This window comes from Bos mutus, chromosome 27 (assembly GCF_027580195.1).
Source record: "Bos mutus isolate GX-2022 chromosome 27, NWIPB_WYAK_1.1, whole genome shotgun sequence".
In the NCBI taxonomy this organism is placed as follows: Eukaryota; Metazoa; Chordata; class Mammalia; order Artiodactyla; family Bovidae; genus Bos; species Bos mutus.
Window position 1 is genome coordinate 7,922,967 of NC_091643.1, and position 18,916 is coordinate 7,941,882.

Consider the following 18,916-nt stretch of genomic DNA (forward strand, 5'->3'; position numbering starts at 1 on the left):
TGTCCCCCGGGCCCTAGAGCACGGGCTCAGGAGCCACGTCCCCCGGGCCCTAGAGCACGGGCTCGGCAGGTGTGCACCCCGGGCCCTAGAGCCGGAGTTGCGTCCCCCGGGCCCTAGAGAACACGCTCAGGAACCGCGTCCCCCGGGCCCTAGAGAACACGCTCAGGAGTCATGTCCCCCGGGCCCTAGAGCACGGGCTCAGGAGTTGTGGTGCACGGTCTTCATTGGTCCTCAGCACGTGGGGGCTTCCTGGACCAGGGATCGAACCCGTGTCTCCTGCACTGGCAGGCTGTTTAAGCTTCTAGTTTTAATTAGTGATTAGGAAGGGGGAACGGCAGGACTTCAGTATCATTTTGCCTGAAGAACTGAAGATGGGGCTTCTATCACAGAGACACAGCCCTTTTGGGCAAATCTGCCTTTAAGTGGAAAAAGTACTTGTGAAATGAGATGGAGGAGAACACTCTCATTTGCCCCTGCAGCTCAGATCATTTGCCCCTGCAGCCCCTGCAGCAGTGTTTGAAGGGATCAGATCACGGTGAGTGGAGTGGCCGCCGCGCCCTCACCTGTTCTCTGTCTCCAGCTCATTCTTGCGGAGGTTGGCGTCATCCAGAAGGCTCTGCAGCAAGGCGATCTTCTCATTGTCGGAACCCTCCTGGTTGATTTTCAACATCTTATTCTCATGCTGAAGACGAATGAGCTTCTCCCTGAGAGAGGAAGAAAAACAGATTAACATGGTTATCAAAATCCAGCGAGGCACCATTACAGATTTAATACGTAGAACAGAAATGAAAGAAAAAAAGAACCTGCAAGAAATTTAGCTCCTAACTGGCTGAGACAGCACATCTCAGGTCTCAAACCTTTTCTTTTTATAATAGAATTGATGGTCTGAAGATAAACAATCTCCAAGTATCATGATGTATAATGAATGAGGTTTCAAAATCCTATTTTCTTTCTGATTTAAACATTTACACATTCTGCCAAACTGCTCAAAAGAAGAGCTGTATAACCACAAGAAAAAAAAATGTTTTTGTAGTTCTCTGTGGCGATGGATACTAATTGAACTTACTCCGGTGATCATTTCACAACACATATGTATCCTTCATTCACATGTCAAATCATTATGTTGTACACCTAAAACTACTACAGAGTTATACGTCAATTATATCTCAATTAAAAAACTGTATCTCTTTATTTTTAGTTTATGAGGTTTCTAACTTTTCCACACCCTTAACATTAGTGAAAATTATCACTTTTAATAGATTTTTGCAAACTGGAAAAGAAAATCTCACTATGTGTCAAGAATACTGACTATGTCAATACTGGTCTATTAACGTGTTGAGAAGTTTCACCCCTTGCACTGTTTCACCTTGATAGCTCTTGTAGACACAGAGCATATTTTAATTTTACTGAGTAATACTCAATAGAAGCCATTTTGTTGAATCTTCATCATTGTTCTTTTCTCTCAGTTTAAAAATTCAACTTCATTACCTAAAAGCGTCCTTAAAATTTGTTTTTTGGACATAACCATTTATTTATAGGGGCTTCCCAGGTCGTGCCAGTGGTAAAGAGCCTGCCTGCCAATGCAGGAGACATAAGAGACGCAGGTTTCATCCCTGGGTTGGGAAGATCTCCTGAAGAAGGAAATGGCAACCCACTGCAGTATCCTTGCCTAGAGAGTCCCATGGTCAGAGGAGCCTGGTGGGCTACAGTCTATAGGGTTGCAGAATCGGACATGACTGAAGCGACTTAGGATGCAGCACGCATTTATTTATAAATATTCATAAAATAAGTATTTATTTGTGAAACAAATTTTATTGGTCCAATAATAAAGTACCATATCAGATGGCAAAGAAGTAAAAGGTATTTAAGATGCTTCCAAAATTGGTGTTGCGTTACACACCTTCTGTACTTAAAGAAATGCTAACAATAATAAATACTGTCTTCATTTATTCAACAAATGTTTGAATGCCTATGGCAACTTTCACAGTTTATAACTTTTACATAACTGTTATTTTAGCTAATACCTCCAAGGATGCTATCAAGAATCAAGGCTGGTGTTAACTTAAAAAGGGGGCAAATTAGCCCAAATAAGGTAAAAGCAATATTCAGGATTAATCATTATCCTTTTGCTGGACAGCTGATGCTTTCCAATCATTTACTCATTCTCATACATAAAGCCAGGCATACACTAAAATAAACAGAATATTTAAAATACAAATGTAAGGAACTTCTGAGGAAGAGCAATAGAGACAGGGCGATGTTTCCTCCTGACTCTGCTTCTGTCTTCCCCAGACCATTTCTTGAACTTAGGTAATAAATCTCAGCGACTAAGTATTTTGCAGGCTAATGGCTAAGCATAACCTTTGTCTTTGGGCCATGTGGTTTCACGGCTAAGTGTCTGCTGAGGATACCCAAGCAGAGATGTGTCTGTCTGCATGTGTGAGACCCTGTCCTCCCCAAGAGAGAAACCAAGCTTCTGTACGGCCAGCTGAGAAGGTCTCTAACGTGCTGAAATCAGGGACACAGAGCCTCGAGTTCAGATTGAAAGTGTCAGTGATAAAGAGTAAGGAACTGGTCCTCTATATCACAGAGGAGTAAGTTTTCTACAACAATACTGTGAAGTGTGACTGGACTTCACCATCTCCTTACCTGATTTCCGGTGTGACGATCTCTGCTGCAAGACTGTCTGAAGACTCCTGACTTCCCAGAGGCATCAACCCTATAAACACACAAGCACTGACTCAAGGTCAAGAGAGACCACAACCACCTCCTTTAGTCCCTATATGAACCCTACTTTGAGCATTAAAGTACAAAAACTATGTCACAGTTGCCTTCCATCATCATCATCATTTTAACATTTTTAAGTGTACAGTTGAGTAACGCGAAGTCCTATGCTGATGCTAAGGCACCATTTTGTGGAAACATCACTACTGTCTATTTCCAAATGCTTTCATCACTCAATACATAAAATCTGTAACCATTAAGCAGTAACTACTCCCCAATGCTTTCTCCTTTAGCCCCTTGTAACTTTAATGCCAACATCTGGCCATTCTAGATACCTCACGCCAGCATCTGTCCTTCGGTGTCTGGCTCACTTCACCTAACACGCTGCTTTCAATATTCATCTATGTTGCAGCATTTATGAAAATTTCATCTCTTTATATGGCCCAATAATATTCCATTATACATACATATCATATTTTCTTTATTCATTTATCTGTTGACGGACACATGGTTGTTCCTGCCTTTTGGCTAATGTGAATAATGCTGCTGTGAACATTGGCATACCAGGATCTAGTTGAGTCCTTGCTTTGATTCTTTTGGGTATATACTTAGGAACAGAATTTTTAGATCATATGATAACTTCAACTTTTTATTATAAAGAACCACCAAACTCTTCCACAGTGGCTGACCCATCTTACATTCCCACCAGCAATACAAGAGGGCTCTGATCTCGACACATCCTCATCAACATTTGTTATCTCCATTTTCCTTCTTTTTTAATGACAGCCATCCTGATGGGTATGAAGTGGGACCTCACTGTGGGTTTGATCTGCATTTCTCTAATGACTAACGATGTTGAGCACTGTTTCATATACAAATTCTGGCCATCTGGATATCTTCTTTGGAGAAACGTGTCTGTAAGTCCTTTGCTTGTTTGCTGCTAAGTTGTAGAAGTCCTTTATACTCTCTGGACATCAACCACTTATCAGATAAAGGATTGGCAAATATTTCCTCCCATCTTGCACGCCACCTTTTCACTCTATTGACAGTGTTCTTTGACACAGAGAAGATTTTAATTTTGATGAAGTCCAGTTTACCTGTTACTCCTTTTGCTGCCTGTGCTTTTGGTATCAATTCCAAGGAACCCCTGCTGAATCCAACATCATGATGATTCTCTATGCTTTCTTCTTAAAGTTGTACAGTTTTAGTCCTTACATTTAGGGTTCCATTTTGACTTCCTTTTCGTATATGGTATAAGGATGGACACCTTCCTTCTTCTGGATGTGGACATCCAGCTTTCCCAGCACAACCTTCTTGAAAGACTTTCCTTTCCTGCACTAAGCTGTCTTGATGCTCCTCTTCAAAATCAGCTGACCGTCTATGGGAAGGTTTATTTCCAGGCCCTTTATATTCTGCTCCATTGGTCTATACATCTGCCCTTTCACCTATACATACTATTTGGATTACTCTAACATTTTACTAAGTTTTAAAATCAGGAAGTGTAAGTCCTCAAGCTAATTTTTTTTTCAAGATTGTTTTGGCTCTTCAGGGTCCCTTGAAAGTCTATGTAAACTTTAGGCTGGGTTTTTCTATTTCTGCAAAAAATACTATCAGCATTTTGATAAGAATTGCACTGAATCTGTAGATTGTTTCCGTGATGTCATCTTAACAATATTAAGTCTCCATGAACATGGATATCTTCCCGTTTAGGTTTTGATTTTTTTCAGCAGTGTTTTGTACTTTTCAGGGTACAAGTGTCTTCCTGGTTAGATTTAGTCCCAAGTATTTTATTCTTTTTAATTCTATTGTAAATCAAATTGTTTTCTTAATTTACTTTCCATATTGTTCACTGCTAGTGTATAGAAATGTAACTCATTTTTGTTGTTTAATTTTATATCCCGTAAATTTGCTGAATTCATTTTATTTGTTCTATTTTTTTTCGTGTGTGTAGTTTTTAAAGGGTTTCAACATATAAGAGCATGTCATCTGCAAACAGAAATATTTTTGGTTCTTCCTTCCCAATTTAGATTTTTTTTCTTTGTCCAATTGCTCTGGCTAGAACTTCCTGTAGCATGTTAACCGAAGTATAGAAGTGGTGGTAGCAGGCGTCACTGTCTTATTCCTGATCTTAGAAGAAAAGCTTCTGGTTCTTCATCACCGAGTACGCTGTTAGCTGTGGGTTTTTCGTACGACCTTCCTCATGCTGCAGAAGTTTCCTTTCTAGTTTACATTATTTCTTTAATGAAAGGGTTTTGGACGTTGTCAGTTGCCTTTCCTGCATCAATTGAGAGGATGATGCGTTTTTTCCTTCATTCTATTAGTGTGGTATATACTACACTGATCTCTATGTCTCTCTTATGCAAGTTTCACGTTGCTCAATTATAGCAGTTTTACAGTAACTTTTTTTCTGTTTTTTTGACATGGACCGTTTTTAAAGTCTTTATGGAATTTATTACAATATTGCTTTTGTTTTTTACATTTGCATGTTTTGGCCCTGAGGCATGAGGGATCTGAGCTCCCCGACCAGGGATTCAATCTGCACGGCCTGTGTTAGAAGGTGAAGTCTTAACCACTGGACCACTGGGGAAGTCCCTAAAGTAACTCCTGAAATCAGGATGTGCAGGCTCTCTAGCTTTTTATTTTTTTTTGGTTATAGTGGACACTTTGTTTTTTCGTGTAAATTGTATCAGTAAAATCAGCTTGTCAATTTCTACAAAAAAGTCTGCTGAGAATCTGATTGGGATTGCATTGAATCTTTAGACCAATATGAAGAGAACTGCAGTCTCTCTCCACAACTGAATGTGGAATGTGTTTACATTTATTTGTATTTTTAATTTATCTTAGTAATGATTCATAGTTGTCAGTGTGGAAGTCTTGCATTTCTTTGCTAAACTTATTTGCAGTTCATTCCTTAAGATAACTACTGTAATTTCACTTTCTGATTATTTACTAATAGTACACAGAAACGTATCTACACACTGATCTTGGACATTGAAACCTTGCCGAACTCAGCTGTCAGATCTCCTTTCCAATCTGAATGCCCTTCATTTCTTTTTTCTTTTTCTTCCGTGACTGCACTGGTGAGAAACTCCATGTTGAATACTGGTGGCTAGACTGAACAGCCTTGCTTTGTTCCTGGTCTTAGGGGAAAAGCATTTAGTCTTTCATCACTAAGTATGAGGTCAGTTGTAGGATGTTCACAGATGACCTCTACTAGGCTGCAAAAGTTTCCTTCTATTCCTAGGTTGCTAAGAGTGTTTACCATGGCTTATTTACAAAATGGAGACAGACTCACTGACATAGAAAACAAACTTATGGTTACAAAAGGGGAAAGTGGGTGGGTAGGGGAATAAATCAGGAGTTCAGGATTGGCAGATGCAAGCTACTGTGTATACAATAAACCATAGGACTTCCCTGGTGGTCCAGTGGTGCAGAATCCACCTGCCAACGCAGGGCACACAGGTTCGAGCCCTGGGCCAGGAAGACTGCACACGCAGCGGAGCAGCTAAGTGCGTGAGCCACCACTACCGAAGCCCACACGCAGAGAGCCCGTGCTCCCCACCAACAGAAGCCACGGCAACGAGCAGCTGGAGCACTCTAACGAAGAGCAGTCCCCGCTCACACTACTAGATAAAAGCCCACACGCAGCAACAGAGACCCAGCACAGCAAGAAAAGAAACAAACAGAGAAACAAAATTATAAAAAAAAAAAAAAAACTGAGCTAGGGTTTGATAAGCTGGTTAAGAAATAGGTGAAGAGGATAAGCAAAGACAGTGGTGACGAGAACACAGCTGAAATGCAGGTATGCAGGCTGGGTGACCTGGGAAAGGAGGCATCAGCATGGTCATTAGAGGCCACAGAGGGGGCTGAAGGAGGATGGAGCGAATGAACAGGTTTGGCAGAAAGAGGGCGCAGGGAAAAGGAGGCTGCAGTCAGAGGAAAAGAGACAGTCTAGTTTCAGGCAACAGGAAAGCCAGGGGCTGGAAATACGAGTGGGAGTGAGCAGATGGTGAAGTGTACGAGCACCCAGCCAGGCTCACGTGCTCCCCAAGAGGTGGAAGGTAAATTCTCAGCTAAGTGCTGCTCCTTTCCTGTGAGGAGGAAAAGGTTTCTACTTTGGACGTTAAGTTCCCAAGTAGTGGGTGTTAGTGAACTGCTACCCACCTCACTTCTCAGCTGAAAGAAAGATCATTGATTTAGAAAGTCTGATATACTTTTAAAGAGGTCACTAGAAACTTTTCAGGTTTATTATTAACACAAATGATGTAACAAATGATTTATGCTTTTGATTTAATAAAACCCAAACATTTGAATGCATTCCCAGGTGGCACTAGTGGTAAAGAAACTGCTTGCCAATGTAGGAGACACAAGAGATGAGGCTTCAATCCCTGCGTTGGGAATATGGCAACCTACTCCAATATTCTCGCCTGGAAAATGTCACGGACAGAGGAGCCTGGTGGGCTACAGTCCACAGGGCTGCAAAGAGTCGGACGTGACTAAGTGACATATATATATATATATATATATATATATAATATATAAACATTTGAATATAAAATTAAAAAGTAGGTAAATAAATTTGGTCTCATAACTATTGTCTATTTTCCATAAAATCTGGGTAACAGTTCAAAATCTGTATCAATCTCATGGCCTCTTCTCCAACTTTAAGTTCTTGTTTTTTTGGTGCAATCATCTTAAAATGAATCCTAACATTTTTCCTGATACTACCTAAACAAATAATCTTGCTTGGGCTTCTGAAACATTGTTACCTTGAGTTGTGAGCTGTCCTTCCTGAGCCTGAACACAGCGAAGCTCTTCAATGGTTTCCTTCAGAGAATCCCTTTCCGATCTCAACCTCTGGAGGGACATTAAGAACAAGGGAGGTCAGCTTCAACCTTCATGAATTTACTCATTAGTGGTCTCTGCCTTACCTGACAGAATGATAAACAGTGCGGAACATGAACATGTTACAGTTTTTAATCTTTTACAGAACAATCACAGAAGGAAAAGATTAGGTTTTTTCCAGTTTAACCACACTGAATACAGTCCATGGGCAAGGCAGTATTTTATCTAGTGAACCGTAAGAAACAAAACTATCCATTCTCAACAATGAGTATCTTATTACGTAAATAAAATTCAGTATTTTATCTAGTTAACCGTAAGAAACAAAACCACTCCATTCTTAACAATGAGTATCTTATTACGGAAATAAAATTCAGTATTTTATCTAGTGAACCGTAAGAAACAAAACTACTCCATTCTTAACAATGAGTATCTTATTACGGAAATAAAATTCAGTATTTTATCTAGTGAACCGTAAGAAACAAAACCACTCCATTCTTAACAATGAGTATCTTATTACAGAAATAAAATTCAGTATTTTATCTAGTGAACCGTAAGAAACAAAACTACTCCATTCTTAACAATGAGTATCTTATTACGTAAATAAAATTCTTTTCATGAAACATAAAAATCACACGACAAAGACAGTTCATGAATTATGACAAAGTAAAAATACTTTTAGAAGCTTCAAAATATGCTGAACAACAACAAAAAGAATTGTGTCCTCTGTAGTAAACATATAGAAAACAGAAAAGCTACATAAATTTATAGCAAATCACAAGTAAGATGATGGAAAAGAAGCATCAGTGGTACAAAAGTTAAATATACAGAAAATAAATTAGAATGAACAGTCTCTCAATCTTTTATTTTAGATCTATTTCTGAAACACAAATATGAATCTTCTTTAATTTAAAAATCAACAGGTGCAGGGAGCTCAAATCCGATGCTCTCTGACAACTCAGAAGTGTGGGAGGCCGGAGAGTGGTTCAAGAGGGAGGGGACATGCATGTACCTATGGCTGATTCATGTTGACAGATGGCAGAAACTGACACAATACTGTAAAGCAATTAGCTGCCAATTAAAAATAATTTGAAAAATCAACAGGATCTCTAAACTTTAAATTTATAAACAGAACAAGAAATTAACGTACCCAAAATAAGAATTAAATATCATTTTCTTAATTTTGACACTGATCAAAACCAAAATGCCAATATACATACTCACATCCTTTTCTTTTTGAAGACTGTCAACTTTTTCTTTTAGCCGCTTATATTCAAAATCTAATTTATCGGCTTTCTTTGATTCTTCAGATAATCTATTCTGCAGTTCTACTACCTGGTATAGAAAGGTATCGTTAATTTTTATAATTTGACACATTAGAAATTATCAAATTTCTTCTACAGATCTATGAAGATTATCTTCCCCACAGATACTAAAAAAAAATAGATAAGTTACAGAAGCCTGACTCAGTGGAGAGAACCTAGGTACAGAAATCTGCCTGGATACTGTGGGTTCTAAAACCAGACCATCTGGAAGAACAAATGCTCAAACCTAGAAAAACCTACAGGACTTTCGTTTCCTGTAACACAGGTAACTGGGCAGTCTGGAAGTCCTTTCAGCATGAAGCAAAAGAAATGCTAAGGGGGAAAAATGTCCGATGGCATTGATAAGCTTGTAAGAAAGCCTGGGAGGTCAGTTCAGTTCAGTTCAGTCGCTCAGTTGTGTCCGACTCTTTGCGACCCCATGAATCGCAGCATGCCAGGCCTCCCTGTCCATCACCATCTCCCGGAGTTCACTCAAACTCATGTTCATCGAGTCGGTGATGCCATCCAGCCATCTCATCCTCTGTCGTCCCCTTCTCCTCCTGCCCCCAATCCCTCTCAGCATCAGTCTTTTCCAGTGAGTCAACTCTTCGCATGAGGTGGCCAAAGTACTGGAGTTTCAGCTTTAGCATCATTCCTTCCAAAGAAATCCCAGGGCTGATCTCCTTCAGAATGGACTGGTTGGATCTCCTTGCAGTCCAAGGGACTCTCAAGAGTCTTCTCCAACACTACAGCTCAAAAGCATCAATTCTTCGGCTCTCAGCCTTCTTCATAGTCCAACTCTCACATCCGTACATGACCACAGGAAAAACCATAGCCTGGGAGGTCATCAGGGGCTAAAACTAGAGTGGAGGTTTGTGAGGAAGCTACAGGCACTGTGAGATGCCACCGGAAGTGCCAGGGGCCCAGGCCTTTAACATATTGGGAGGCAGGTGGTGGCTGTTAAACCATCTTGGATTCTGAAAGGTAGTGAGTCAGTAAATAGGTAGGTTAGGGAAAAAATCCATCAGCTGGCAAAGTCAGTAAGGAAACTTGCCTGCCTTAAAGTGAGTGTTCTGGGTTTTATAAAGTGTAACTTGAAAATGTGTAACCATAGCCTGTGGATAGATGGATTTGTGTTAGAATTTTTGCCGTATGTCTTGTCTGGCAAACCCTAAACCAAGCAATTAATTTAAGTCACCCTGGTTGGTAACACAGTGGTAAATTTGGCATACGAAACACACGTATTGCCTGGAAGAACACAGCCTCAACCAGGTCCCCAGTACTCTCAAAGCTAAAGATGAGAGCAAAACCCCAAATCACAAAAGTGTTAAATAAATAAACCACTAAGAACAACAGCAGAAAAACATTAACAGTACGAACAAAAGCAAAATAGAAGAATAAGCCCTCCAAGCAAGTTAAACTGGAGTTATACTTAAAGAAAAGAAAGAAACCTAAATTATAAAAGGAATAAAATACCACTAAATATGATCACGTAGATGTGAATAGCCACCAAAAGAGAAGTTGCAGAAAGAGAAGTATTACAACGAAAAATAAAATAACATTAAGCTCCAGATCAGAAACTAGTTCATGGGGTCGCAGAATTGGAGACAACTTAGTGACTGAACAACAAGATCAGAAACAGAGAGAATGAGTATAATATTTCTATATTCTATAGCACAATTTCACCATAATAATTATAGGTGTAGAATTCTTTTTTATTTATTCAGTTTGTAATTCACGGTTAATACTAAATCTGATGTCTTTCATTAATTCTGAAAAACACTCAGCCATTCTTTCCTTCAAATAATGTCCCTCTATAATTCTGTTCTTCTCTCTGGAACTCTGATAAAATCATTTCTTATTTTAATTTAATACCCTTTAATCACATTCATAGCTTCTTTGGACTACATTTAACTTTCAGTAATCCTTTCAACTTAGTTGTATGCTGAAAATTTTCATAATGAAATGTGGAAAAATGTATTCACCAAAAAACCCCACCAGCCATACATGGTGTACAGGGCTGTTCTAGTAAAACGTCTCTGTTACATTAAGTGAATATAACTTTGATGCCAAAATCAGAAGACAAGGAAAGCACGAGATAGAAAACTGAGTAAACTAACTGTAGAGGTAAAATATTCCAAGTAAAATAAACCAAGTGAATCTAACAACGTGAAACAACAAATAAACCTGCTACGACTGAACTGAGCTTATCTCAGGAAGGCAAGGATGGTCAAGCACAGGGATCTATCGATACAGTTCATCAGATTAACAGGAAGGAGAAGCAGCACAGGCATCTCTCAAAGGTGTAGCTGATTAAATTCAACATCCGCTTATGAAAAACAACTCATGAAATTAGGAATACAACGAAATTTTGTTACTCTTAAGAAAAGGTGGCTACCGAAACCAAAAGCAATCCTTATAATATACTGGTAAAACATTTAAAGTACTGCATAAAAAATCAACAACAAGAAATGGTTGTCTATTATTATTGCTTCTGTTCAAGACTATAGTAAAGGTCAGGCATGCTGACTAAGAAGGAAAAAAAGGATATGCTGTAAAAAGAAACAAATAAAAAGATTTTTATTTGTGCAAAATATGACTTCTGACAAGAAAACTAATAGACGTCGTTAGAAGTAATATGGGGGACTTCCATGCCGGTCCAGGGATTAGACCCTGCCTTCCAGCGCAGGGGACTCAGGTGCCATCCCTGCTCAGGGGGCTAAGATCCCACATGCCTTATGGCCCAAAAGTCAAAGCATAAAATAGAAGCAATATAAAAACAAATTTAATAAGACCTCAAAAATGGTCCCCTCCCAAAGGTAGTGATACGGGGATTGGACAAGATTGTGAAATCAGCATACAGGCCTTCCCTGGTGGTCCAATGTTTAACAATCTGCCTGCCAATGCAGGGCACGTGGGTTCAGTTCTTGGTCTGGGAAGATCCCGTATGCTGCAGGGCAACTAAGCCCGTGCGCCACACCACTGAGCCCAGGTGCCACAGTTACTGAAGCCCGTGCTCCTAGAGCCCAGGCTCTGCAGCAAGAGAGGCCGCTGCAAGGATACACCTGAGCACCTCAATAAAGAGGATGCCCCAACTGCTGCAACCAGAGGCAGTCTGAGCACAGCAGCCAAGACTCACTGCAATACATTAAGACGTAACACAAGTATCTGCTGTAGGGACCAATCGATAACCTCTGGATAAGAACCAAGTTTCAGAGGTGAAAAACCAAACACCGTGGAAACAAGTCAGTGGACTCTGATGAGCCAGTGTGACTCTGGGGAATTCAGCTGCAAACAACGTCAAGAAACCAGGCCAACCTTCTTACCTGTCTCTTATACGTCTCGAGTTGACTCCGAGCCGCGTTGGCTTTTCGCAGCTCCTCCTCTAGACTGACTGTGTTCTGCATATACATAGTATTCTTTTCTTCTAAGAGCTTAACTTGCCGCCTCAAATCACCTAGATCTTCTAGCTTCTTCTTATATGATTCTACTTGGCCTTCTAGTTTAGAAACTTTATCAGAAGAATGTCTAGAACGAGATGGGAAACCAGGAATCACAAACACACCCACAGTTGTAAAGCTGCTGTAGACAGGGATAAACCAAGAAGATCGCCAGGGAGTAACACGTTCTAATGAAATGACGAGACCAAAGGTCGAGTCCAGCTTAGTTTTTTGGGCAGGTTCAAAAGTATGACCAAAGTGACAGCAAAATTTGTAATGAGGAACATTACATAAAATTTAAGGAATGCACGCAGGAGCAGGTAGTCACAGAGTTCCATGCAGCACAAAAGCAAAATATACTGTACAGTGTCCAAATAATTTGGCAACTGGATGTTATTAGTGACCAGAGGAACAGCTGTTTCAGAGGAGCAGTTGGCGGGGGGGGTGGCGGTGGCGAACTCTAGTGGGTTAAGGAGAGAATGTAAATCTGACCCCGTGTAATCTAAATCTGTTCTGGAGAGAAGCAGAGAGTAATACTTCTCTCACTCTTTCTAAGAAGAGAGGAACCGAAACATACAAATAGATGCTTGGCGGGGGCGGGGGGGGGGGTGGCCGGAGATTCAAATGGGAAGAGAAGTGATAACTGATGTGGCACCGGTCCCTGCAGAGCCAAGAAGGGTTCAGACCAGAGCACCAGGAGTCAGCAGTGGACGGGGCACCAGTCTGCACGCAGGCAGCAGAGGCCAAACACGGTGGGGATGCAGGAGACAGCACGCAGCGGGGAGAGGTGAGAAGAGTCAGGAAAACTCAGAGCAGCGACAAGCTAGGTGGGGACAGAGCCGTCCACGGATGGGCAGCAGAACGGGGGGCACATGGGGGGAGCCCAGAGGAGGGCGAGGATCATCAGTCTGCAGGAGGACAAAAATGACATCACTATGTGATTTTCTCTATTCGTTCTCAGCATTTAAAGAGCCAAAGGGTAAGATACAGATGGTTGGAATGATCCGACGGAGGACAGGTTAAACAGGCAGAACAGTGGAGAACCGAAGCAGCAGGGAGCGAGGGGCCCGGTGAGAGCACAGCTGAGTCCAGCAAGGAAATGAGCCTCGTAGGGGAGACAGGATCTGAGCAAGTGGACGACGGATCAGCCGGACGACACAGAATGACAACCCAGGAGCAGCAGAGAGAAAGCTCACAGCTACGCAAGCATGAAGTTCTGGTCAGAGATTAACTCCTACTTAACCAACATTTATATGCAGCACTTACTGCCAGATACTGTTCCGAGTGCCTAGAAACATAGGCTCACTCAGTTCCACGTGTCAGCCTGAGTGGGCGTGTGTACTATTCCCGCTTTACAAGATGAGAAATGGTTCCATGGAGGTGAACCCCGGGGGCCTGGCGGGTCTGAGATCCCACAGGGATGGGGGGCTGGGTTACCTAAGAACATCTATTTCATCCTTCAGAGACTGAGCATCGTCTGCCAGAGTGGTCAGCTCATCGTTCTGCTGCCGAAGTTCAGAGATCTCCTTCTCCAGCTCTTCACAGCGTATTCGATAGTCATCTTTGGCTGCTTCAAGCCTGTCATCGAAACGAAACAGACCCAGAAAGCTCTACTGTCTAATAATTCTTCTTAGAACAGCAAAAGTAAGTTAAAAACAATGACAATACGTTCTTCTTGAACTTGTCTCCCACTTTTGTGACCATATGCCGTATTTCCAAGTTTTAACTATCCTGGAAACAGATTCTGCCGTTCTAAGACTTGAAGAAAGACAACAACTGCCATCCTCTACTCAGAAAGGTAGACACCAAGTGCTATTTTTCAAAATATATCAGCTATTAAGTTTTATTTTTAATTAGGAAATGAACATACTCCCTTTAGAAATTTAAAAAAATGCAGAAAAACAAAGAAGATAAAAATCATGCATTACTCTAGGCAGGTACCTACTGTTAACATTTATGGAGTGTAACTTCCAGCCTGACTTCTTTTCATAGATCTTTTCACCTCTCAACTATGGATAATATGGTTCCTAATTTATTTTAATCTGTTGCTGCTTTTTTGGCCGTACCTCACGGCTTGTGGGACTGAACTCAGCCCCTCTGCCATAAAAGCGCAGAGTCCTAACCACTGGGCTGCTGGGGAATTCCATGTACAAATCTGTTTTGCTTAACACATACACCTTTCCTTTGGATTTACAGGATTCTCTCTCACGTCACAAATATTTATCACTGGTTATTTTAATTTTGTTTATGTATTTAAAGCATAAGACTCCTAGTTTTTATCCAATTCAACTAATGAATCTCACCCTTCATAGTTTTTGCTTCTAATGCACAATTAGAATTTTTTTCTTCTAATTCGTTATTTTCTGTTAGTATTTATAGGGTTTCATTTTTTAAACATTAAAGTTTTCAATTTCTCTGGAAACCATTTGGGTATATGATACAGAGCAGGAATCTAACTTTTCCTATCAAAACACCTACCAATCATTCCCAAACTATTTAACAAATAACCTTTCCCTATTGGATTAGAAAATGCCACTTTTATCATATTATAAATTTTTATATATACTTGGACTGGTTTATGGATCATTTGTGTCACTGGTGTCTGTATTTTGTTGCACGGGTACCAAGCTGTTTCCATTAGGGTAAGCATTACAATTTTTTCTTCTTCTTCATTTATATACTTATGAGCAGAATTTTCCCGGTGGTACTAGTTACTGCTAGAAAGACCTGGGACATAAGCAAAGGTGAACATAACCCTCTCTCTCTTAAATGTTTATTGGTTCTAAGGACTTCTCAGTTGGTTCTCTTCTATTTTCTGGGTGGACACACATTATCTATAAATAATGATCATTTATTTTTTGTCTTTCCAGTATTTTAATCTCATTTCTTTTTCTTATTTCATTTTCTAGAAAAGTAACAACAGCTAAATCTTATATAGCTTCTATATGCCAGGCAATATTCTTAAAGTACTTTACATATATTAATTCATTTAATGCTCACAAAAATTCTAGAGGGTAGACAAAACTATTAGACCATCTTAGAGAAATGGAGGTATGCCGAAGGTTATACAGCTAGCAAGGGGCAAAGCCAGGATTTTTAGAGTGTCAAGAAAAAAGTCAAATAATATTAATAGATTAATACTCATCTTCATCTTATATTCTTAACTTTACTGATAATTTCATGTACCAAGCTTATTGTTTATTCTTCCTTTAACTTATGGAGGAGGCATAATACATTTATCTACTGTAATAGAATTAAGTTATTATAACAGATTTAATAATATTTCTGGGATAAAGCTTATTTTTACTATAGCACTGGATTGAGTTTGCTACTCTTCTTTTCAGATTTGTTTAAAGAATACTGATAAATGAGATGTTAGCCATTTGAAAATAATAGTAATAAACCCATTATGTTAATACAATATATTGTTTATGAAACACAACTACTTTCTAAAAACGGTGAGAAGAGTGGCAATGTTTTTTACATTCTGTGATTCAAATCACTGGTTTACTCGAAGACAGCTGGGTTCTCCTGTTTCTACATGCGTCTGATGTGAGGGTTTTTTGGCTGAGGTTCATGAAGGAAATCCAGTCTAACAGATATGCAGCTGGAAGAGAGGGCCTGAAGACTCTCCAAAAGGGTCCTCAGATCACAGTCTAAACTGCGGTTGCAGACCAGAAGCAATGGACTATTTGCCTTAGGTTTCGGGGAAGACTAAGAAATTGCACTTTTTTCTGGTCAAGGCAAACAAAACAAAACAAAACAAAACAAAACATCACTGGAGAAAAATAAAGACTGGTAGATACGTAACCATATCAAGTTAGTGGATAAGTAATGATACTTAATTTCACCCACACTTTTAACACTGAAAATCTATGGCTAGGTAATAAATGGGTCATGATACATTTTCTAGAAAATCGTAACACAGTATTTTTATCATCCTGCCAGGTCCTTAGACTTTGCGCTCTGTTCTGTCTTGCAGGACACCAGATTTTCCTTTTACCACCTGACTGCTAGTGGGCCCTCTTCCTTTGTGGCCCTTTCCTCCTCGAGAAGATGTGTTAGAGGACGACTCCCTTACATCGGCTTGCCCTTTAACTACATCTGTCTCTTTAAACGTCACCCCTGGCCTTTCTCTTATGCCCTTAAACTGTGCGCTGGAAGGCAGAATCTTTAAATTCCATGCCTGGTTAAAAAATTTTTTTTGGGGGCATCTGGCCCTTTAAGAAGATACACTTAATTTGAAATCCTATCCCTGCAGTTTGTGATCTAATTTCCTTTTTTTGTTTTAAATTTGATTTCCAATTTTGAGTGAACTTAATCTTTCCAGTGACCATTCCTACTCACCCTCAGGCCCCTTTGCTAGTTCTTCCTGATGTTTTTCTCAGTCTGACTTTAGTTGTCTCCAAGCACCTGGTGGGGTGGGGGTGGGATCTGCTCCTTCCCTTTGTCCACAGTCACGGTTCAACTGGGGCGTTCTGTCTGCAAGTCAGGTTGAGGGCGAGAACTTTCCTAGACGTGTGCTCATTTCACAGTGTGTGGGAAGACTTTTGGGAAGTGGCTAATCACAGAGCCACCTTGGTCTGCAGTTACCCGGAAGCCCTAACACTATATTCTTAACTGCAAAAGACATTACCAGATTTTAAAGGATTAGAGCTGAGTGAGGGGTCCTTTACCTGAATGTTTCTTCCTGGAGCTGCTCTAACTGAGTCTGGAGCTGCAGATGCCTCCTTCCTGCTGGACTGTTAGGATCTTCTATAGAATCTGATTGATTAAGTCTTTCCATTAATACCTGATTCTCGACCAACAGACTGCTTTTCTCCTCCTGCAGTGCTGCGACCTGTTAGAATGTAGAAAGACAGGGGTTGTTTTCTCAATTACGCTGGAATCTGCATTAATCACTTGTAAATCACCATTATGAATTGTGTGTGTGTGTGTTAGTTGCTCAGTTGTCTCCAACTCTTTGTGACTCCGCAGACTGTAGCCTACCAGGATCCTCTGTTCATGGAATTCTCTAGGCAAGAATACTGAAGGGGTGGCCATTCCCTACTCCAGAGGATCTTCCCGACCTACACTGCAGGCAGATTCTTTACCATCTGAGCCGCCAGGGAAGCCATTATGAATTAAAGCCTGTTTTTAAAGAAGTACAAGTAATGTCCACTTAAAACATTTATATTATTTAGGAATATTGTACAGACAGACCAGTATGTAAAAGCAAGCAATAATTCATTTTTAAAATTTCCTATTTGAAAAGACAATTCACCAAAGAAGACATGTAAAAGGCTTCACAGGTGGCTCAGTGGTAAAGAATCCACCTGCCAATGAAGGAGATGCAAGAGATGCAGGTTCGATCCCTGGGTCAGGAAGATCCCCTGGAGTAGGAAATTGCAACCCACTCCAGCATTCCTCCGGGGAAAATTCCATGGACAGAAGACCTGCTGTGCTACGTACATGTGGCCGCAGAGAGTAGGGCAAGACTGGGTGAGAAAGCAGATACACACCCAATGGCAACTAAGTACACAAAAGAGACACTCACGATTACTCGCCAAGGAAAAGCAAGTTGAGACCATAATGTTATATCCATACACTCACTCCCACTAGGAAGCCGAACATTAGAGACTGGCTGTACCAAACGCTGGCGAAGATGCACACAAGTGGGATTTGACACACCGGTGAGAATGTGTACTGTTCTGAACGCTGTGAATACCTGGTTTGCATTTTCCTAAAAAATTAATCATGGAACCACCGCATGACGCAGACAGTTTACTCTTAGGTATTTATTTACCACAGAGAAACAAGACATATGTCCACAAGGAGATGCAGAATGTTTATAGCAGCTTCGTTTGTAACAGCTTCCCTGGTGGCTCAGATGGTGAAGAATCTGCCTGCAATGCAGGAGACCCAGGTTCAGTGCCTGGGTCAGAAAGATCCCCTGGAGAAGGGAATGGCCACCCCTTCAGTTTTCTTGTCTGGAAAATCCCATGGACAGAGGAGCCTGGCGAGCTACAGTCCATGGGGTCGCAAAGAGTCAGACAGGATTGAGTGACTAACACAAACACAGAAAAACAAATATTTATCAACAGGTGAATAGCTAAATAACAGCACATCCATTCAACGGAAAACTGTTTGACAACAAAAGAATTAACTATTGATACCAACAATATGAATGAATCTCAAAAAAAAAAAAAGAAGCCAGGCAGAAAGAGAGTACAGTGTGTGTGACTCCTTTTACATGTGATTCTAGAAGATAAAAGCGAATCCACAGAGACAGGAAGCAGCACCGGGACTGGAAGAAGACGACAGAGAACCCCGTTACCCTGACTGTGGTGATGCCAAGAGGCATCAGAATTGTACACTTCAAAAGTGGGCAGTTTACCTTAGGCCAACTACATCTCAAGAACCTGGAAAAGCAGAAGCCACCTCCACTTCCAATTCTCCATCTCCGCCCCTATTTCCTCTTGAACCTGTTCCAGCAGGGCTCCTGCCCCACCACCCCCAGGACCAGCGGAGCTCTGCTTCCTGCGGCTCCCAGAACACCTCCCTCTCCTGGTCCTCTCCATGGCCCTGCCTTGGGGCACCCATGGCTTTTCCCTCCTAAATACACGG

General features: G+C 40.8%; 1 protein-coding gene across 1 annotated transcript in view; it reads right to left on the reverse strand.

The window, feature by feature from the left end:
* Positions 1-18,916, reverse strand: part of HOOK3 (hook microtubule tethering protein 3) — an 88,423-nt gene that overhangs the window by 26,888 nt on the left and 42,619 nt on the right. Inside the window, exons 9-15 of the mRNA XM_070364369.1 lie at positions 16,987-17,150; positions 13,748-13,888; positions 12,197-12,398; positions 8,791-8,901; positions 7,494-7,581; positions 2,650-2,719; positions 564-704 (exon numbers count right to left, since the gene is read on the reverse strand). Of these exons, the coding sequence (XP_070220470.1) occupies positions 564-704; positions 2,650-2,719; positions 7,494-7,581; positions 8,791-8,901; positions 12,197-12,398; positions 13,748-13,888; positions 16,987-17,150 (917 nt within the window). The remainder of the gene's footprint in view (positions 1-563; positions 705-2,649; positions 2,720-7,493; positions 7,582-8,790; positions 8,902-12,196; positions 12,399-13,747; positions 13,889-16,986; positions 17,151-18,916) is intronic.